The sequence below is a fragment of the Botrytis byssoidea genome, assembly GCF_014898295.1.
Source record: "Botrytis byssoidea strain MUCL 94 chromosome Unknown BBYS_009, whole genome shotgun sequence".
NCBI lineage: Eukaryota > Fungi > Ascomycota > Leotiomycetes > Helotiales > Sclerotiniaceae > Botrytis > Botrytis byssoidea.
The window spans coordinates 631,862-653,466 of NW_024065850.1; the positions used below are offsets into that span (position 1 = coordinate 631,862).

The window sequence follows — 21,605 nt, forward strand, 5'->3', positions numbered from 1 at the left end:
GACCAAGAGTTCTCCATATGCACGGATGTGAGGTCTATTTCTGGCTCCACCATCAATCTCTAATTTCTTCTCCTGAGACCTGGTCAGCTTTACAATGAGAGAGCGGGGCAATTTTGAAACGAGAAACTTTGTGTAGAAATTGAGTGATTTTGATTTGCCACCTTGAGAAAGGTGATGCTTTCATGAGAATCTCTATGGAAACTTTACACCTCAGAAAGTAAAGATGGCGGGGAACATTGATCGCAGGTCATCATCATCGCCTCCACCGAATTTCTCTCAATCAGATGTGCCTCTGTTATCAGATGTGGAGGTAGGATACGAAGACGGAGAGAAGACAGATCCGTCTCTATCGAATATAGGGATGGTAAGACAGACTCACGAATTCCATGGAGCTCCATTGCAAACAGGTGCTTTAATGGAAGAGATTCTATCCCCACACGCTGGCGATTTCAACTCACCTACCTCACCAACGCAATGGCCAGCTTCGGCAAAAGAACCTTTATTACCGGGAGAGCAAGGTATCCAGATAGACAATGGTAACGTCGAAGTCGTTGATCCTCCATCAAAGACCAGGGAACCTTATATCAGTGCAGAGTACAGGCTTGCTTTATCTCATTTTAGGGTGAGTATTCACTTCATACTGGACTTCTGTACATGACTAAAATCCTCCGCAGCGAATATTCTCTTATACAAATAGCAATGACAAATTACTCCTCCTTGCAGCAGGCGGTGCTTCAGTGTTCACTGGTATTACATTACCTCTCATGAATGTCGTTTTTGGTAAGAACTATAAACTACCATTTGTCTGGTGACTGTTCAGGTGCTGAGTATATTCCTAGGTTCACTGGTAGGCGACTTTAGTGGATTTTACAATCCCAACTCGGATGAAACAAAAGAGGTATTCACTGAAGCTATCAATCAAAATGTGTGAGTAGCAGTATATGTGAAGAGTATTGATGGTAGATACTAATGCAACTACACAGGATTTACATGCTCTACCTGTTCTTAGGGAGACTTCTTCTCGATTACGTCGCTGTTGTGAGTGGATTACACATATAGACCCTCGAAAGTTTCCTAACACTCTTATAGCTGGGATTCCGGATGGTGAGCATTCGAATATCCGCATCAATGCGAATAGCGTATCTCAATGCCCTTTTTCGTCAACCCATTTCGGTGCTTGATACTTTACCATCAGGGCAAACTGCATCCATCATCACCATTACTGCTAATATACTCCAACTTGGTATCTCCGAAAAGCTGTCCATGTTTCTTCAAAGTGTTTCTTTAATTTTCTCGGCTTTGATAGTCGCATTTTACTACAACTGGCTGCTCACACTTGTGACCAGCACAGGCTTGATTTTTATCATTGCATTTTATTCATACACCATTCCGCGATTGGTAAAAATGCTGAAGCAAGTCGAGGAAGCTGACCAAGTTTCTTCTTCTATCGCGAGTGAAGTTTTCAGTTCGATTAGGATGGTTGTCGCCTGTGAAGCTGAAGGCAAAATGGCAAAGAGATATTCTGCATGGGTAAAAGAATCTCGGCGGCGAGGTTTACTCATGTCTCCCTTGATAGCGATTCAGCAAGCTCCTGGTATGTATTCAAAATAACATTTCTTCTTGCCTATACTGACTGGTACTTAGTATTTTTTGCAATTCATGCGTAAGTCTTCTCCACTCACTCACGATAATTTGTCCTTACAAACATGACAGTACTTTCGCGATGTCATTTTGGTTCGCCATCAAACTTTACCTAGAATCCGAAATTGCCAGCGTCTCAACTATAATTATGTTCGTTCTCATTAACCACCCTACTTCACTTTGATATATGGTATTAATCAATAACTTCAGCGTTTTATCGTCTATAATGACTATTGTAATGTCTATTGGGGGTATAGCAGCCCCCATTACTGCTGCCGCACAAGCCGCCGGTGCTGCTGGTATTATTTTCAGTATCATTGATGCTCCACAGCCGAGAACGGATGGTGTCAAGGCGCCAGATGTCTCTTCCAGGGAAGATATCGTTCTTGAAAATGTCAACTTTGCCTATCCTCTGAGGCATGATGTGAAAGTGCTTGACAATCTCAGTGTTCGATTTCCAGCCGGAAAGTTGACTGCTATTGTCGGAGCATCTGGCTCAGGGAAAAGTACCGTTGTCGGGTTGATTGAGAGGTGGTATGAGCTTGATGGAAACCTCACGGACAATGCCATTGTAAGTTTTGAGACATGAAAAAATGCTTAAAGATCATCACTGATAGATGGCAAGACACTTTTCTTCCGAAACGGTACAATCACTGTCGGCGGTCGAAAATTACATGAGATTGACCTGAAGTGGTGGAGGTCACAGATAGGACTTGTTCAGCAAGAACCATTTCTATTCAATACTACTATATACAAAAATGTGGAATATGGTCTGATAAATACTAAATGGGAATATGAATCCCACGAAAAGAAGAGAAGATTAGTGAGACGAGCTTGCAAGGAGGCATTCGCAGATGAATTCATTAAACGACTTCCAGAGGTAAGGCTAGCCATGAAATCATAGTTCGTTCATTTGAGAATGCTTCTAACTTTTATAGGGATATGACACAATAGTAGGGGACTCAGGGATAAAACTCAGTGGGGGTCAACGACAGAGACTGGCAATTGCAAGAAGTATTGTTAAGCAGCCAAAGATATTGATTCTTGATGAAGCAACAAGCGCTATCGATGTCAGAAGTGAAAGAATAGTTCAAGCTGCGCTAGACAAAGTCTCCAAGGGTCGAACTACGATCACAATCGCGCATCGACTATCTACCGTTATTAAGGCTGACAATATCGTCGTTATGAAAAAAGGTCAAGTAGTACAACAGGGGACTCATGAAGAGCTGTTAATGGATTTGAATGGTCCATATTGGGCACTTGCAAATGCTCAACAGCTGGGAAATAGTGAGCTACCTAAAAATGAAATCGATACCCCTAGCGATCCGGAAAAACGAAGGATAGACTCACCGATATTCGAAAGAATTAGTCTTGATGTGGCAGAAGAATCATCCAGCGTAGAAATGGGATTCCCTGTAGCGAAGCCAAAAACTCCCGTAGGAAGCTTTCTACTTTTTCTTTGGGAACAAAAGCCACGATGGGTATGGTATACAATAATGTTTCTAAGCTCTTTGGGCGCCGGTGCTTCATTCCCATTACATGCGTTTCTATTCGCGAAACTCATATCTCTATTTAATTTATGGGGACAAGCTCTCCAGGTCCAGACAAATTATTGGTGCTTCATGTTTACCTTGTTGGCCATCAGTGTGGGTTTCAGTTATTACGCCCTCGGATGGTCTTCAAATACGGTCTCATTTGTAAGTTTTGTCAATTTCCGGCGACTTCAGTGACTAACAAAAGTATCAGAACATCACAGCTACTTATCGACAAGAATACTTCCAAAACGTACTCTCGAAGCCCGTATCATACTATGATGAAGAGGAGAACTCCGTGGGTAGTTTGACAGCTAGAATGGCGAGTGATCCTACTCAACTTCAGCAGCTACTTGGAATAAACATGGCGATCGTGCTCATTTCTATGTTTAACATCTTTGGATCTGTGGCAATGTCCTTTTATTTTGGATGGAAACTCACTCTATTGACCGTTGTGACGACGATGCCCATCATTCTAGCCGCAGGATTTTTCCGACTTCGATACGAAACCCAGTTCGAGAAAATGAACAACGAAGTATTTGCTGAGAGCTCAAAATTCGCTACTGAATCTATTGGTGCGTTTCGGACAGTATCGGCTCTAACTCTCGAATCGGAGATTTGCGGGCGATACGAAAAACTCTTACGAAATTATACCAAGAAGGCTTTTCGAAAAGCTAGATTCTCAACCTTTATATTCGCAATGAGCGATAGCATCGCTATACTATGTATGGCATTTGTTCTTTGGTATGGTGGCCAGCTTTTGGCTGACCATGAGTATACACCCTTTAATTATCTAGTTGTATACTTAGCCGTTGTACAAGGAAGTACCACCGCAGGACAATCTCTAAGCTTCGGACCAAATGTGGCGCAAGCTTTTGCAGCAGCAGATCGTATCTATGGCATGAGACCCGAAGATAAAGACGATAGTGAGTCAGTGCTTTACGACTTTGCAGATGCTCACGATCCGGAGAAAAGCTCACGTGGAGTCAAAATCGAGCTTAAGAATGTCTCTTTCAAGTATCCTACTCGTGATGTTCCTGTACTCAATGGACTCGACATGATTATTGAGAAGGGACAATTCGCAGCCATCGTCGGGCCATCTGGATGCGGCAAAACAAGTATCATATCCCTACTCGAGCGATTTTACCAAATCCAGAGTGGTCAAATTCTCTACCAGGACACGAATATCAATGATATCTCCCTTGAAGAATACCGCAAGTTCATCTCGTTGGTTGCACAAGAACCCTCTTTATTTGAAGGTTCGATCCGCGACAACATTCTCCTGGGCGTTTCAGATGAAGAAGAGGTATCAGATACCGTACTCCATCAAATCTGTCGCGACGCAGAGATCCATGACTTCATATCCTCGCTTCCCGAAGGTTACAACACTGCCGTAGGCGCTCATGGAGTCGCACTATCAGGTGGTCAGAAACAACGCATTGCTATTGCACGAGCTTTGATTCGAAATCCAAGATTGTTGTTGTTGGATGAAGCAACGTCAAATCTAGATTCTGAGACTGAGAGGAGTGTGCAAGCTGTGTTTGAAAGGACTGGGAGGGGAAGAACCATGATTGTTGTTGCGCATAGATTGGCAACTGTTCAGAATGCAGATGTCATTTTTGTCTTAGGAGAGGGGGGAAATGTGGTGGAAAGAGGGAGTCATGGACGCTTGTTAGGAATGAGGGGGTTGTATTGGCAGATGGTATGTTTTCTTATGTTCTAATTGGTGATATGAATTCTAGAGTGAAGGCTAACCACGAACTGTAGTGTCAAGCGCAAGCTTTAGATCGATAGAATGGGAGGTACCCTTTGTTTGTCTCATTTTATGCTGGAACGTATTTTTACGGGTGGGAAGGAATGTTCAAGGTTGGCGCCTTTGGAGTATCAGGAGTTTTAGGTGTTTGTTGGATATAATACAGAAATTGAGAAATTTTCACCCGATGAGTACTACGAATTTCAAAACGTGATATCAACATCTCATCATCGATTTCGGTTAAAAGCTATCTCCTGCCATATAAATCATAAATATCAAAAATCATCCCTATGTGCGACCCAAATTCATAGGCAAAAAACGCATGAATTTTGAGCAGGATTTCGGAACATTTCACGTGATGTGATATTTGCCTTTCTACACTTGAAAGTTGATTCAAAATAATTTGAGATAATCTCAAATTCAGACATGCAACAGAATGGATACCAGACAACGCGAGGATCACGGGATTATTGAGGCTCATTTGCACTGCCACTCCCAAAGTACAAACGGCAGACGAGATTAGGTATCGGTAAACCTGCATCACGGCTCGGGCCCTGGAGCCGAGAGACACGGAAAGGCGAAGCAGTCGAATACTTGATCGACTCATAAATACATTAGGTTGCAAAGTCAAAGATTGTGTTGGGCTTTGATTTCATTTGAGATGGAGCCTGGTGGAAATCTAGTTACAGTTACATTTAATGTATGTTTCCGTGCGCACGTTGTAATTTGCAGTCGTCCGCGATTCAGAGTCGCAGGTATTGCTTCGCCACTGCTTCGCCAGATTTTGATAATTGTGCAATCCATGGATGGTCTGCAATGAATTGGAGCCTAGATTATGGACTGTAGACGCTACGGAAGTGACGCAGGCCACACTGCCAATGTTCAACATCCGGAACAACATGCTTCAGACGCGTCACGAAGCATATCATATGGGCGATGTCCAAAGGTTCAAACAGAACTTCAAGTACAATTATTGGCTGCATAGGCTATCTGCAGCACGTTTGATGGAAGGCCTAAATCTTGCATTTACCAGATTTTATACTTGGTCACCAATTACGCGTTTGTCTTGCTTTGATATGAACACTTGGAAGTTTCGAAAAGTTTCGTTTTGCGTGTGTTACACCAACTGCGCCATAAGTTGATGTTTTAATCATATGGATTGGCTAAGACCGTTTTCTGATAGCCTTATTACATGCGAATGCGGGATATTTGCAATCCACAATGTCCAGATCACCTATCGGTCTGCATTCCTCCCAACTCATTCATGGCTTCCAATGCAATATGCCGAATATCACATCAGCCCAGTTGTATTAACTTGCTCCTTGCAGCTTAAGAATAACCAGAACTGAACACAGTATTCCAGCTCAATCCATGCACATCTGTCATTTCTTTCCAATGAAATATCGTGGCGTTGAAAACGTGTTTTAATGTTCGGATAGATACATCATGCTGCTTTATGCTTTAAAGCGTGACGAATCTCAGGGAAAATGGAAGTGCACTAAATTATCATGGTTCATGCTCGTGCTTACTTATTACTTCAAATCGAGAATGCTCCAGATTTACAGTATAAATCAATTTGAGAGATGTTTGATAATATTCCAGGCGCGCAGAATTCTCCCATAACCTTCAAAATGGACTACAGTATACCTCCGATGACACCATTTGACACGCCGCCTAATGTTACTTATGTACCATCAACGGCATTCAAGAAAACCACACAAGACGAGAGATCTGCTATTCAAGTTCACGATGCGGCAACATTTGAAGGCCAGCAAATTGGCGCTATCCTTCCAATCAAGAGAGCATTGAAAGCCACAGCTTTCTGTTCACCGCTCGCAAAAGTCGGTGATTATGTCGAAATTCTGGCATATTACAACCTCAGTCAAGTTGAAGTCAAGAATCTTCGTACGGGTATGGCAGGAACTATCGATTGGGAGGATCTCCTTCCGGTTCCGTACGATGGAAAATGCGGTTGCTTAGGTGTGGGATGCCGATGTATCTATGAAACTTGGCAAGCATATTCTGCACGCCGTCCACCAAGACTGATGCCCGTTTATGGTAGTCAGGATCTCGGTGGATTACATGGTATGAATCTCAAGCTTTCCACAGAGAAGGACTGGATATGGGTTGATGACATGTATACCAAAGCTTACTCATCTATAGGCTCGCCTCTTCAGGCGTCTGGTTATCCAAATTTCCCATTATATACAACTAATGTTACAACAAAGGCACTCCCAGAAGTAAACGACCCCCTGACAGCCGCTGGACAAACACCTGGAGCCATCTTAGCTGTGAAGCAACATGCTCACTTTCCTCACGACTTTGGTCCAGTCCTCGAGACTGAAATTGGAGATCGATGCAGATTTCTCGAAGCCTGCGAGCGAGGTTGGGGTAGAGTGAAGGTTAAGAATCTTCGCACTGGGAGGGAAGGATGTTTGAGATGGCAAGCTTTCAAACCGGTCAATCCGAGAAATACATGTTCTTGTCTTAACGCTTGGTGCTACTGCGAGTACGAGGATTTTGAGAAGAGCAAAGCATACTGCGAAGCCCATAAATCATGAATTGGATTAGGGTTGGGTTGAATGACGTAACGATTTTATGACTGGAAGGGATTGTTGGATAAAATGATGGATACCCACTGTACTTGGGTACTTTAGGAAACATGGTATTTAGTGTGCATTTTCTGAAGGTCCATTTGTTATAATTAATGGAAAGTTTGAGATGCTCTTCTGTGTTGAGCTCACTAATTCCTCGAGACATTGATTAGACTAGGTAGCTAAGCAAAAACACTGTTGATACTATTCCAATATTCAATGTTTAGAACAGATGGCAAGATAATTTAGAGCATGGTTTCTTCAAGCTTAGTGATTTATTTTGGCATGCGAGTTGTTCTGTCCTAAATAATGCGGTACTTCCAGTATGCAACTTTCCGCCTGCAAGCACTCATAATTCTACGCGAAGCCGCTGCCCTGGCTAATCCACTGACTCGCGGCCAGATATGGTGGAAGTCTTATTCTCGTGCCCAGTCGTTGATACTGAAACATTCAACTCTCCTCTTTAATAGGCCACTTTTTGATTTTATTTGATCTTTCACACTTATAAGAGTCATTGATATACAAACTTCAGGTACAGATACCTCGAATGAATTTCTAAGAGGTGCTATTTCGAAATCACTTTTCTTGTTCACAAGTTACCAGCATCACCTTGGTATGGAAGATCGTACAAGTGATGATCTTTAGAGGTTCTACTGAGTCAACTCCTTAAGCTTACCAAATTTTCACAGAATCCTCTGAACTCAGCTGTTGAAAGTAGAGCTGGTACTAGGACTAAATAATTTGAGATCATGGTTTTCGGAACTGGATACAGTATTCTTCACTGAAAATGGAATTCAGCCCAGATGGTCGCCTGTCGACCTCCGCTTGTATAACGTGGATACGATGACATTGCCGTCTGGTGGGAGATTTGCTCATGCCTAAATCTTGATACAAGCGCAAGCAAGGCAGACCATAGAGAGCCAAACAAGATAGTCCCATTGCCGGATCGCACTGCAATGTAGCTGTGCTGTACTTGAGTCGCGGATCTATAGCATCTACATTAGTAATTTGCGTCTAGAATGAATCTTTTGCCAATGATTTCGTTTTTCATTTTCAGGATCCCAAGTTTCCATGTATTTTGAGATTAGATATCACAATTGCTATCTTTTCCTTGGTCGTCCACCTACAGACTTATTGGAATGTGATAGTACCCGAATTCTGAAGTTGACGTGTGACGCCACACTTTACATTTCGCACATGTGGCTGAGAATTTATTCACACCGCCAACTCCTATCTTCATTTCGAATAATTGATTCTTGTAGTCCGAACGAAAATGCGTCTTATAAACACATCATCACTGTGCCTCGAAGAATTCTACGATGGCCAGATTCCAGCATATGCAATTCTTTCACACCGATGGGGCAAGAAAGAGGTAACATTTCATGACATGCAAGCTGGTGATTGCATGAATGTAGAAGGGTTCGCCAAAATTCAAGGATGTTGTAAGCAGGCCGGACTAGACGGTTGGATGTATGTTTGGATTGATACTTGTTGTATTGATAAAGCGAGTAGTACAGAGCTTTCAGAAGCTATCAATTCCATGTTTCAATGGTATCAGAAAGCAGAAATTTGCTACGCCTATTTGGGCGATATTGAAAATCGTCCCGATTCTTCAAAACCGGCAGAACTAAAATCCAGTGATTGGTTCACAAGAGGGTGGACACTGCAAGAACTACTTGCTCCAAAAAAGTTAGCTTTCTTCGACCGAAACTGGGATCTGATTGGGAGAAAGGAGGACCTCCAAGGTGAACTTCGAGAAATTACCGGAATCTTGGACATGAATAACAGGAGAAACGCTTCGATTGCCCAAAAGATGTCTTGGGCTTCTCGAAGATCAACAACAAGAGTTGAAGATCAGGCTTATAGTCTCCTGGGTTTATTCGACGTCAACATGGCTTCGTTATATGGAGAAGGCAAGAGAGCATTTATGAGACTTCAACTTGAGATATGGCTGTGTCTGATGATGAATCAATATTCGCATGGAGAGATCCAAGTGAGTTGGGAGGGGGGCTACTAGCTCATTCTCTAGAAGCGTTTCACGACTCCGCCGAGATTGTCTCTAAAGCATTTGATACCATACAAAAATGGAATCCAAACTCAACGAGAAGACCATACCTCATGACTAATAAGGGATTGCAATTAGAGTCACCACTTGCAACGCCTTTCACAGATTGCTCTTGTGGTTATGTCAGGCATCTCGCGCACGAATCTTCCGCCTACCCATCAGACACCAAGCTTGCTCCTCTACAATGTTGCTATGAAGGAAATACTAATTCGGGTAATCCATACGTATTGGCGGTGTACCTCATTCGCAATCGTGGTAATGAATTTTCGAAAATTGACCCCGAGTCCATCGAAATGATTGACATTCGTCAACTCGACAGAAGTCCACTTTCGCACTTGGAAACTGGAACAAGTCCCTGCCTAGACAAGTTTTCAGCATCGAGGATACAGGAATATATGGAAAGTATTTTTGTCAGGCAGCATCAAGCTATCAATAAGGTTCTCGACCCTTATGATATTTGGATAGAGACCAAGGCGTTGGCAGAATTAGGCTTTACCATGACAACTGAATGGCTTTCCAATACTCGACAGACGAAATTAGTAAAATTTGAGGATGGAATACGAGTGCGAACCAGTCAATTACAGTCAAATGGTATGACAACCATAATAACCTTCACCCATCGTACTAGTATGGAAAGAGGCTACTTGGGAATCTATGCGTTTGTTTTCAATATTACGATTACTTCACACGGGCCTCTCGTTAGTTTGATGGAAGTACCAGTGCATCAAAAACAAAGAATACTTGAGTATGAGCAAGAGAGTTTCATTGATAGGAGAGCACTACATGCAAAATCTCTGCTCAGACAACATTATGCTGGGGATTTGGTTGCCCTAGTACTGACTAAGGTTGAAGACATTCCTCCTTGGCTGAATTATCGAGTCCACTTCGAATTCAAGAGAAAGTCTTTACAGACTCATGGTAGTAATGGATACAGCCTCAAAGAAGTCTTGAGTGGGTTCTGGGCAGCATTTTAATACAAAAATAACTAACAAGTCATCGTGCCAAATCCTGGAATGAACCTAAATCACGTCCGATACTTATCGGCTATTCCACGAGACAAGCTTGCTCCTTGGCCAAATATTTATAGCCGACGAAGAATTGCGCATAAATGTGTCTTGAACCAGATGAGAATCCAAGAACCTAGACCGTGCAACTATTCAACTCTGTCTAAAGATCGGGAAACTCAACGTATCTCTGAGATATATGTGCATTACCCGCACTCTATCACCTGGCAATTCTACTTCGCAAGTGATTATAAACCCATTTCGAGGCCCTAGAATCTAGATATACAAGTCTTCATCAAATGGGTAATTCCAAGACGCTAAAAATTTCGAATTTGACTTTGCGGGTATCAGGTTGTACTTTCGACTGGAACTGATGCAATTTCATTCGTCTCTTCCATCCGCGAGAACTTTGCTTGTAATTACTTTACTGAATCTCAGTGGTCTGAGTATATTACTTCGGCGGGGCAGCATTCTCTGGGTGATTTGACGCAATATTTATTTCGCCCACCAGACCTCCCACCGGGAATACTCTTGCCTACATCATATACAAAAAGATCTGCACGCAATAATGCGAGGTAGATCATAGTGATTGAGGTGGCAACATAACCATCTATCCCCTGCGTATGCCCTGCATTTACCCCGCCATACATTACTAACTCCATTGCCCTCGACGGGCTCAGAATTTAATGAATTGTTGTAGAGCCGACCCAATGATAAAGGGGAGAGAATTCCACCGAGATGAATGCCCCGATCGGTAAGGTAGCAGTGAGATTGATCTCAAATGAAGCCTGAACTGGATGCTCACACATTTTAAATTCCAAAGGCTGCGTAAACCCCTTGTAAGGCAGACTGATCCGCCTGTCGCCTGACAGTAACGTGGTGTAAGAAACTGCCCATGTGGGATGTCTCCAATTGAGAGTTGCTGCCAAGATAGAAGCCTATAGCGCGACTGAAACCCTACCAGCCGGCGTGGATAGATAGAAGAAATTTACACGTTCGTAGAGAGGAATTAATAGGATAGCACGTAACAATAACAAAGTTGCAAGCTTCACAAACAGTTTCTTGTATCGATAGATACACAGCAAGCTTCATTTTGCATCGGGTGATGTTTTCTGGTATTGATAAGGATCTGATACCTGAATTATACATGGCTCTCACTAAGAAATTCCATGTTCACGAGGAAGGGATAATATGAAGAGGCCAGAAGGCTGTTTTAATATCCTGTTGATATTGGAATTATTCGGTTGGTTTGCAGGCTAATATTTGATTGGATAAAAGTTTTACTCAAAACTGAATCCCGTCATTCAAATGGGTTGATTTAGTCCTTAACTTGTCATCTTTGAGAATATATTTCTATCAAAATCAAAGAACTTATGGATTGTCAGTCTTCCTTTACTTGACAAAAAGATTTAACTTATCTGGTTCATACTTCTAAATTCCTCACTCGGACCATCATTCGGAACAACAGTTTCCCCGAACTCCACCATGGACTACTTTCACCGCTTTACCTCTGGTTCAAAAGGTCAAGCTCAAGCTTCAACCTCTCAATCTCCCTCCGATTCCACCAATTCTGTACCTCAGTCAAAAATGGAGAATCATCGACAGCAAGAGGAATCTGCTGCTTCTGCAGTATCTTCTCCATCTGAATCCAAAAAGCCAAGAAAGAAGAAGGTTCTGCTGATGGGAAAATCGGGTTCGGGAAAGAGTTCTATGAGAAGCATTATCTTTTCGAACTATGTCGCAAAAGATACAAGACGATTGGGAGCAACAATTGATGTCGATCTTAGCCATGTCAAGTTTCTAGGAAATTTAACACTCAATCTATGGGATTGTGGAGGGTGAGTTCTTGTTTTATAGTTTTTTCAAGCTTTCCATAAACATGGGGTGCGGGGTAGTCATCGCAAGTTATATTCGAGTTTTGGCAGGCTTTACAAGATAACGAATTGGTCTCTCATACTGCTCGCAGATCAATGTTGGATGTTTTATATCATTGCAGTCTGCGTTGCTGTGTTTTTAATTTCAGACTTTTGACCACGGCTAACAAGAATCTAGTCAGGATGCGTTCATGGAAAACTATTTATCTCAACAACGTCAACATGTATTCTCGAGTGTCGGCGTCCTCATTTACGTTTTCGATATCGAATCTCGGGATTTCGATCGTGATCTCTTAACATATCGCTCGATCATTACTGCACTCACTCAATTCTCACCAACCGCAAGTATCTACGTCCTAATTCATAAGATGGATCTTGTCCTTCCGAACCAACGTGAGGATATCTTCCATGAGAGAATCTCACTCGTCCGATCTAAATCAGAATCATTCAATATCGTACCATTCGCAACATCTATCTGGGATCAATCGCTTTACAAGGCATGGGCGGAAATCATCCACGATCTAGTTCCTAATCTAGGAGAAATCGAAAGACATCTCTCTTCACTTGGTAGTATCATTGAAGCTGAAGAGGTTCTTCTATTTGAGCGCTCGTCTTTCCTTGTTGTCTCAAGCTGGACATCCCCAGAGGGAGAAGCGAATCCTACCACTGATCGATTCGAGCGTCTTTCGAATATCATCAAAAACTTCAAACAAAGCACCTCTCGTTATACTGGTACACCCAAATCCGCCGAGCAGTTCAGTTTATTTGAATTGAAGATGCCAAACTTCAGTATGTTTGCCGTTAAATTTACGACCAATACATACCTTGCGGCCATCCTTCCACCGGGAGAGGAGCGCTTCAATTGTGCTTTGGAGAATGCGAAGATAGCTGCGAGGGATTTCGAAGAACTTGACAGTCCGGCGAGAAAGAGTGCTGATAGAGGCGCAACAGGTACTGAGGCTGGAATTGTTTAGATGGACATGAAGATCAATCGATAGATAGATACTACTTTCAGATATGACGATATGATATGACACAATGCAAATGGGATCTGGCATGGCGTTGGATTTGGGAATACCCTTGGCTTTTCATGTATAATAAGATGGCAGGGAAGGAGCATCGGCGAGGCTAAATTAAATAGTTGCTAATAAGGTTTACTCAGGCGTCTAATGCCCGTGTTACTGTGACTAAATAGATATGCCACGTTTGTGTGACGGTGCCACATCTCGGAACATACACACTTCCACAGACACATGCACACGTGCGGTGATAATTCGAGGCTAGTCACAAGTGTGATGATTTTAGACGAAATGGTATTCGAACTGATGTAAAAACAAGGAAATCGACAAAGAGGATCAATCTCCATAATTTGAGGAGATGTCATGGTTCTGATGCTCCTTCACAGCTTCTAAGTTCCAATACTCACGCAAAGGAGTCCAAGTCTACACCGAGACCACATAGGGTAGTATCTATAGCACATGTCAGTACCTAATCGCGCACATCTCAAATTGGAGATAGCAGGAATGAAAAAGAGATCAAGATATACATACCAAGACTGTACTGCTTAGCAACCGCTTTTGTCCAACCCCCCATAAAATTAGTCACTGTATTTACACCCTCTTTATAATCCTCTTGCACAGCCCACAAAGGCAAATCACTTCCAATGTCTGTACTCCTACTGGCGAAAATACCGCTCCATTGGTTACCATTTGCATAGATTCCCCATTTCAATCCTGTGGCTTTCATTGCTGCAACCCATTGCTTGGCGAGCTTTTCATTGGCTGCCGCACCAAGATTCCAGGCATTGCAGGGGGAGTTCGAGACGGATGTGGGCTCGATATCGAGCCAGAGAGTGTGGATGTCCATATTGTTATCGGAAATCACTTTGAGGTATTCGGCCATCTGGGTGTCAACGCTCTTACAGTTGGGCTCGGAGCCAGTGGGTGTACCGGTGCACGGGAAGAGGTAGGAGTCGATGCGGGTGAAACCAGCGGCTTTGGCGTTCTTATAGGAGGCCACGAAGTTCTTGTCTACTTGGCCGCCGGTTCCGCAAGCTTGCTGATATCCCCGAATGGCCACTACGTCTTTGGTTTTCTTGGCGCACTCGAAGAATGCTGAGGTGCCAAGTTGAGATATATCGAGACCTAGAGAGCCAGCACCGGTAGATGGTGGAGTAGTACCACCGCCACTTTTGATGCAGCACTAATGCTGTTAATTTAGGGGATTTCAGAGATCTGAAAGAGGCGTACTTGAATATCAGCCGGCCCGGGACAAAGACCGCTGCTAAAAGAACCACCAGAACAGGCGACAGATGTTGCTTGACATACACCCTTTCCGCTGGAACATGTTGCTACGCAGCATTGATTGTCGACACCTCCTGGACAAGCACCAGCAATGTACTTTCCACCTGAGCAGGAGCTAGAAGTGCTCTGACAGAAGCCAGGCCCACTAGATGTCGAACAAGCAGCTGATGCTCGAGGAACAAGAGGGTTGCTCGAAGCGACAGCAATGATACCTGCGAAGGCGAAAAAAATCTTGGAAAAAGACATAGTTGAAGACTCTGAACTATTGAATGGAAATGAAATGGAATGAATGATGGGCATACAATAAGATACTAAATAGAAAGATGAGAATAGGGTATATGACGATGTAACATTCATGTGTTTTTATATCTTCACTTAACACTCGACGATCAGCCGCATATTGGGTAAGATCGTCACCTTCATTTCCACATTCTTCAGCCTTGCATAACCTTATCGTCATTATGTGCTATGCTTCTTTCTTGAGTGACGGTGGTAGAATTCTGCAGCCTGGTTAGGATTCCAGAATCCTTCCGCTATATTTCGTATTCAACGGCAGAACAGTTCTTAGTGTGTCCGTTCGGAATCCTTAATCTCCCCAAAACGCGGGGCGGGAACATGGGTAAGTAATCTTGTGTTACATTCAGCCGCTTCCATCACTTGAGTGGAATTTTGGAGACCTTGATTTGGTGTGCGAAGCTAGCGATGATTGTACTGCGAATTTTGTGAAAAAATACGTATTCTGTGAAAAGTTGGACGATAAATCTCTATAGCCATTTGCAGCAGAAGAAGGATTGAATGGGTTTCGAGGAAAGTAGTAAGCGGGTAGGTAGTATGTAACCTTGAGCGATGTGTCGCTTATGTGATTTGAATTTTGGTTGGATGCATGCTGTACCACCTCAACATCTCCTACTAGAATTACTAATGAGATTGTCACCGTTACGATTTCGATCTATTTTGATATTAGAAACCCCCGAACCTTGTTTCTATGACCATTGATGTTATGACACCTTACCATTGATCGGCAGTGCGCGAAGGGGCTTTTATTGCAGAGCGTCAACAGGATCCTTTGGTTGCACAGCTGAGATAGAGCCACTTTTGGCTTATCCATTGATGTATATCCATTCCTGATTCATGCCGTTGACATCACAGACAGATCACCAGAACTAGATTCTGCTCAGCATGCTTCGGAAGCCTGAGATAAATCACGTTGTATGAATGTGATGAAGCTTTTCTTTATGCACTAAATGCCATTGGAATACAAAAAACAAAGTCGCTCAATCGAATCAGACTATTAATGCCAACAACCCCTTATGAAATGTCCCGATCGTCTCCGTGGAAAAATCTCAAGATTGCGCCGGCAACAACCAGTCCATCGTGCCTTAAGTGTGCAGTATCTTTCGCCTTCTCTGCAACATCCTTATCCTTGATTCCGCCACTCTCAACGCGCATTTCAATCTCGAGATGCACCATATCTTCGTCAAAACCAAGATGTCCCTGGCTGGTGAACAGCCTCTCCCTTAAATACAGACCTTGAATCTTTGTATGTTCTGTACTGGCCCAATTCTCGACGTTATCATCTTCAGAGAGCAAATCAGTTGTCGACGCTGATGGTACAATAGTCACTTGATCTTGATGCATTTGGTGTAGGCTAAGCTTCTTGTCTTTCGTTTGGAATAATTTCTGGCCCACAGAAGTCAAATCCATATCCGTATGTGACAATTCCCATCTTCCAGACGGCTCTGGCTCCACTTTTGCCCCTAAAGCCCGCGATAATATCTGGTGACCGAAACAAACACCACTGAACTTCATGTCCTTTCGTTCAATCCAAAGACCTCGCAAAAATTGCAGCAATTGTTGAATCCATGGATCATCTCCATGCGCGTCGTACATGCTTCCCGTAATTAATATGGCGTTCATCGATGGATCGACATCGGAGACTTGAGGAACGTGCCCATGATGACCGTTTTCAGGATCATCGACAACATAGTGCACCTCTGTCTCTATTTTCAAGGGTGGATCGTGTTCTTTTCCAGCATCTTGAAATAGAGCGTTCAAGATATCACTATATCCACCCTTTTCGTCTCTAATATCAGGATGTGGCGAATCTGTCTCAAGAACCAGCATTCGAACGGGATCTTCTGATTCCCGAGTTGCCATTATCATAAATTCCTTCAATTCAGTCGAACTTTCTGCTGTGATAGAATCACTCGAATTGAAGAGGACTGTTGCTGTCTTGCTGCTGAATGATAGATTTTCCTCTTCGATCTTTACTGCGAGCAAAATATTCAGGGCGAGCATTCGTGCTGTTATGTACCTGTGATATGTCTCATAGGCAAGACAATTCAAGCCATCATGGACAATGACGAGGCTCTCCATACAGATTAGGCTCGGCTCATAGCCAGTGCCGAGCAATGGCGCCATCATAAAGGGCCACATTTCCCGTCATTTAGTACTCGGCAGAGGCTCTTCATACCAATTTTATCAAGTTAGAAGAGAACGTTTGTCCCCGCACAAGGCTACAAAAATTTCTATGACCTTGTGCCAACTCTGGAAGCCAATGCGCCAGACCTTTTAGCTTGTCAGTGACGTCGATCGATCGATCTTCTTCAGCCATCTAGGCTAGAACAGGATATCAGTATTCGAACCTAGAAAATCAGAACCATTTTCTTTGAACCTTTATAGGCACGCTAGTGAAGCACTGGCCAAACTTTAAGTGTTCAGAAATTCAAAACGTCTCACTTGGTTGAATGATATAGATTTTCGACCGATCGAGAAGCCGGAAAAGTTGGTCCACGCTATGGGGCTCAATGACTAACGAAATAGTTCTGGGGGTGGAGAATGAGGGCACCTTTTAATTCCAGCACTTCACGTGCAGTTCAAGCACCAAAACCATTTCGTAGTGGTTGATTTCCGGAAATGTCTCGAGGATCTGCAGCTAAGCCAGCTTGTGGGTCTCGAGTCGGGATATCCAATTTCGACATGGCAAATTTCCCCACCGAATCAATCGTGAAAAGAATCATCCGCTGGTGTGTCAATCGAAACTTTCCTCGGGGCTGGCATCAGAAAACGCTTCAAAAGTTCCGCACAAAAAGTGACGATCAATTACCTGCTCGGCTGGTAAGCCATGCTTTCTCCCATAGCATGTCCATCTCTTCCTACCTTTACATATATCAGTATACCACATTGTATATCTGAAGTACAGTCTCCTTTGTCAGTGTGTAGGCATCGTGCTTATCTTAATAAGCTGAATCTTAGGTCTAGGCGGACACTATGTCATTCACGTGAATGATTCCACGAATCGGGGTAGACAAACTCCCCAGGAACTGAATGTACAAGGATCTCATGCACGGCGGCTCCGATAACGTTGTACAATTATGTACCCAGTACATACTTCGTACTGCTAAATCGCCTTGTGGCCACACTCTTCGTATTTCACGGTACGGTGCAATTCTGATTTTGGCTGGCAATTTGGAGAAAACCTGAACACCAAATTACTTTCGAAGGCCATTGAATGTCAAATCTGAAACAGAATTCTGAGAAGCCTCGTTAATCTTCGGATTTTCAAGGATTGATTGATTTTTTAAAATTTTAAATTGGAATACTAAAGCTTTCAGACGTCAAAAATGGGAATTCGTCTTTATCCCGCGGCCTGGATGACCCACCAGTTCCTTCAGCGCTGAACATATTCCGATAAGGGTAAGGATCAGCTATATACTCGGTTGTGACGGACATAAGAGCCATTTGTCATGTTACATTTGAACACACAGCCCTGCCAGAATCTTGGAGTTCTACAGCTGCATTAGTAGCCATCTCGAGATCTTCTTCTAACATACCATCCGGAAAATGTTCTTAGTTATAACACCTTCCCCACAGCCAAAAAGAGATCTCAGTACAGGAGAAGAAACATCAATACCACTACGAAAGCGAAGAGGATTGCCAAAAGTTCACTCGGGTTGCAAAACATGCAAGTCTGCCTCCCTGACAAGCCTTCATTGATTTCTCCCTGTGGCTAACAAGCACTAGAACTCGACGCATTAAATGCGATGAAGGAAAGCCAGAATGTAATCGCTGTAAAATATTCTACAAAGGCACTTCTCAAAATTGTAGTTATTTAACACGTGAAATTCCGAAATCTAAAATCGCGACCAGGAGAATAATCCTACCGAAGAAAGTCGCGAATAATTTTGGGCAATCACTTCTCAGTCATGGTCCCATAAAGAGCATTTCTGATATCAAATTCGAAAGTCCAAGACACTTTCAATATTTCCGGTTCTTCTGTAGTGATGTTACGACCCAAGTCTTTGGGGGATTTTATTCTGAACTATGGAGTAGTGTTATCCTTCAAGCATGTCATCAGGAACCATGTATTCTCCAGGCTGTTTGTGCAATTGGGGCTCTCAGTAGGGTCATGAAAGCACGCAAGGAGGGCCAGCTTACGATGATGAATGATGATTATAGATTTGCCATACAGGAATATGGTAGAGCTCTTGGTGGAATCAAAAAGCTCAGACCTATCCGAATGACTTTACTTGCCACATTACTTATATTCTCCTTTGAGAACTTTCACGGAAATCAAATGGCCGCGATAACTCAAATTCAAAGCGCTGCAAGTTTACTTCAAGCATGGATGAAAGACCGCGAAAAGCGACAAATAGCGGATCGAACATTATCACCAGCCCCAAATGTCATTGAAGATGTCATTTTTGCCACGTTTCATAGCACGCATATTGGGTTGGTTTCTGCCATCGATCCCACGATAGAACAAGCACAAGATATTATACATGGAACTCAAATGTATATTCCCAGCCTGGTTCCCACGCGGTTTACAAGCATCGATGATGCGGGTGCAAATTTCACGGCAATTTGCAGGCAGGTCATCAGCTTTCTCATGAGCACAGTAACACTTATTCGAGGAGGAGAAGAGCCCACGGAAGAAGAAATATCAAATTCAGCAATATGGAATCATCGAATGCTCGATTGGTCTCCAGCAGCGGTTGAATTCAAGGAGATCTTAGACAAACTTGATCAATGGCACGTTGCTTTTGAGCCATTGGCTATGCGTTGCAGAGAAAAAGACGCCGACATTATGAGTATTCGTATGTTAAGAGCGCACTGGTTAACAACACGTAATAGCTTTCATTCGGCTTTCTTTCCACACAGTCCAGCTCAGTTCTATCAATCTAGCTTCGAAGAGGTCGTGGAAATTTGCAAAATAGTCGCTGCCCACCCAAGTTTCGAAAGGGGATTTGTATTTCATGCTGGGATTATACCATCACTCATGGCAGCGGCGATGTTTGGGGTTATTTCTACCCGGAAAAAGGCTATAGAAGTGCTGCTAGATATTGTACCTAGAAGAGAAGGTAATTGGGATGCTGCAACTTGTGCCAGAAATGCTATTGCTGCTATGAGGATGGAATTTGAGAAATCTAGACAGACTACTCGGGAAATCAATACGGTCGTTGAAGATGTGTAGAATACAATGTCAGGACATGCTAAGACATTAAGATTATTGGGTCCATCCTACTGCACCATGCCCAAAACGAGGATACATCCAGCATCAAGATGATAGGTATGTTGGCAGAATTGATAAGGCAGAGGATCTCTCTAGCGGAAGATGGCAAACATCCCGCGTCTTTGATTTTTGCATACCTTTTGATCAGCAGCACGTTGGGTCGATTGAAGCCGAGGGGATTTTAGGTTTATGCATACACTATCTGCTTGCGCAATGGAAACGGGCTTTTAGAGACTAAAGTTGTGGACACATTATTGCAGGCAATATGCAGCGAGTGTTTGTTTTTCAAGCAGCGAGTTCGAAGTACATCCACTGAACACCGCTTCGGCAGTTCACTTGCAAACAATTGGACACCAGTCATTGTTCAGCTGGATCAGCTTGCGAATATTAATTTATTATTCTTCTCATTCCTTTTCAATTCTTGAGATTTTTCTATCTATTTCCAATCCTTTTCTCACTATTTTACCGATTCTCTTACGATTATTCGAAATGGAATAGATATCTGATAGTATTAAAAAAGAATATCAGACCACCTTAGAATATTGAGATCTTTTTTGGGGGCTATTGATTTAGAATCTTTCCAATATATTACCATAGTTGCCTGATAGCTGAATCTATTTCTTTTGTTTGTTCTCTTGAATACAAATGATTAGGCAGGAGAGTCCCAATGCAATCAAAAACGAAAAAAAAAAGGTGATAAGTCACACAAGTTGACGCTGGTATCCGGGATGGCAACAAACGAAAAAAGCAAAACCAATGTACGCCAGCTTATGCCTACCTATACCAAGAATCTATCGGTTTCAGTCCGTGCGAGTACCCTGCCGTTGTTGCGGAAGAAATGTTCAATTGTGAATATCATAAGAAGAAAATCTGGAGAAGTCAATGTATTTGAAGTATCTTTGGGATAGAGAAGAATAGAGAACAATGATTATTATTATCTTCGATTAGTCGAATTGATTCGGAAATGGAGATTCTGCTGTAGAGAATAGATTGGAAACTTAGATCAATCAAAAATGTTTATTCCTCACTGCGTTATAACCTGTACAAAATAAGGGCTGGACATTGAATTATTTGAATCTATTCAGACTTTGAACAATAGACAACATCAGGCTTGCAGGACTTCTCGATTACTGAAACTTGATTCTCCCATTGCCGCTCTTTCCTCCCGCTTCTTTTGGCTGCTCAGAATTCACTTATTTAAAGTCCCAAATCTCGACCCATTTTCGTCCATCCTTCTTCCCCCCCACAAACTCAACAACCTTTCACAACCTCCATCAACTTCAACAATACTTTGATCAATCATCTATTTGCATCTATCGCATAGCAT

At 42.8% G+C, this 21,605-nt stretch overlaps 7 protein-coding genes across 7 annotated transcripts; 5 read left to right on the forward strand and 2 right to left on the reverse strand.

Annotated features, from left to right (window-relative positions):
• Nucleotides 1–223: 223 nt before the first annotated feature.
• EAE97_005331 (uncharacterized protein) lies at nucleotides 224–5,098 on the forward strand (the record flags this gene model as incomplete). Its single annotated transcript, XM_038875843.1, has 12 exons — nucleotides 224–622; nucleotides 675–780; nucleotides 840–927; nucleotides 984–1,038; nucleotides 1,090–1,594; nucleotides 1,645–1,663; nucleotides 1,714–1,791; nucleotides 1,852–2,212; nucleotides 2,267–2,521; nucleotides 2,580–3,338; nucleotides 3,388–4,875; nucleotides 4,941–5,098. 12 exons carry the CDS (start codon nucleotides 224–226, stop codon nucleotides 4,965–4,967), a joined length of 4,140 nt encoding a protein of 1,379 aa, XP_038733180.1. The 3' UTR covers nucleotides 4,968–5,098.
• A 1,459-nt stretch (nucleotides 5,099–6,557) lies between these two features.
• EAE97_005332 (uncharacterized protein) lies at nucleotides 6,558–7,487 on the forward strand (the record flags this gene model as incomplete). Its single annotated transcript, XM_038875844.1, has 1 exon — nucleotides 6,558–7,487. The coding sequence occupies one exon, from the start codon at nucleotides 6,558–6,560 to the stop codon at nucleotides 7,485–7,487; it is 930 nt and encodes a 309-aa protein (XP_038733181.1).
• Nucleotides 7,488–8,793: 1,306 nt separating this feature from the next.
• Nucleotides 8,794–10,559, forward strand: EAE97_005333 (uncharacterized protein; the record flags this gene model as incomplete). Its single annotated transcript, XM_038875845.1, has 2 exons — nucleotides 8,794–9,513; nucleotides 9,573–10,559. The coding sequence occupies 2 exons, from the start codon at nucleotides 8,794–8,796 to the stop codon at nucleotides 10,557–10,559; spliced, it is 1,707 nt and encodes a 568-aa protein (XP_038733182.1).
• Nucleotides 10,560–11,994: 1,435 nt separating this feature from the next.
• Nucleotides 11,995–13,609, forward strand: EAE97_005334 (uncharacterized protein). The gene is made up of 2 exons (XM_038875846.1): nucleotides 11,995–12,427; nucleotides 12,642–13,609. Exons 1-2 carry the CDS (start codon nucleotides 12,075–12,077, stop codon nucleotides 13,435–13,437), a joined length of 1,149 nt encoding a protein of 382 aa, XP_038733183.1. The 5' UTR covers nucleotides 11,995–12,074; the 3' UTR covers nucleotides 13,438–13,609.
• Nucleotides 13,610–13,885: 276 nt separating this feature from the next.
• Nucleotides 13,886–15,012, reverse strand: EAE97_005335 (uncharacterized protein; the record flags this gene model as incomplete). The annotated part of the gene is made up of 3 exons (XM_038875847.1): nucleotides 13,886–13,932; nucleotides 14,014–14,665; nucleotides 14,713–15,012. The coding sequence occupies 3 exons, from the start codon at nucleotides 15,010–15,012 to the stop codon at nucleotides 13,886–13,888; spliced, it is 999 nt and encodes a 332-aa protein (XP_038733184.1).
• Nucleotides 15,013–16,074: 1,062 nt separating this feature from the next.
• Nucleotides 16,075–17,064, reverse strand: EAE97_005336 (uncharacterized protein; the record flags this gene model as incomplete). Its single annotated transcript, XM_038875848.1, has 1 exon — nucleotides 16,075–17,064. The coding sequence occupies one exon, from the start codon at nucleotides 17,062–17,064 to the stop codon at nucleotides 16,075–16,077; it is 990 nt and encodes a 329-aa protein (XP_038733185.1).
• A 1,545-nt stretch (nucleotides 17,065–18,609) lies between these two features.
• On the forward strand, nucleotides 18,610–20,239 carry EAE97_005337 (uncharacterized protein; the record flags this gene model as incomplete). The annotated part of the gene is made up of 2 exons (XM_038875849.1): nucleotides 18,610–18,734; nucleotides 18,790–20,239. 2 exons carry the CDS (start codon nucleotides 18,610–18,612, stop codon nucleotides 20,237–20,239), a joined length of 1,575 nt encoding a protein of 524 aa, XP_038733186.1.
• Nucleotides 20,240–21,605: the final 1,366 nt, after the last annotated feature.

Bases quoted from the DNA above. Each gene is read 5' to 3' on its own strand.
- EAE97_005334 (XM_038875846.1), top strand. From the start codon at position 12,075: ATGGACTACTTTCACCGCTTTACCTCTGGTTCAAAAGGTCAAGCTCAA. The intron at 12,428-12,641 runs GTGAGTTCTTGT...ACAAGAATCTAG, and splicing joins AATCTATGGGATTGTGGAGG to TCAGGATGCGTTCATGGAAA.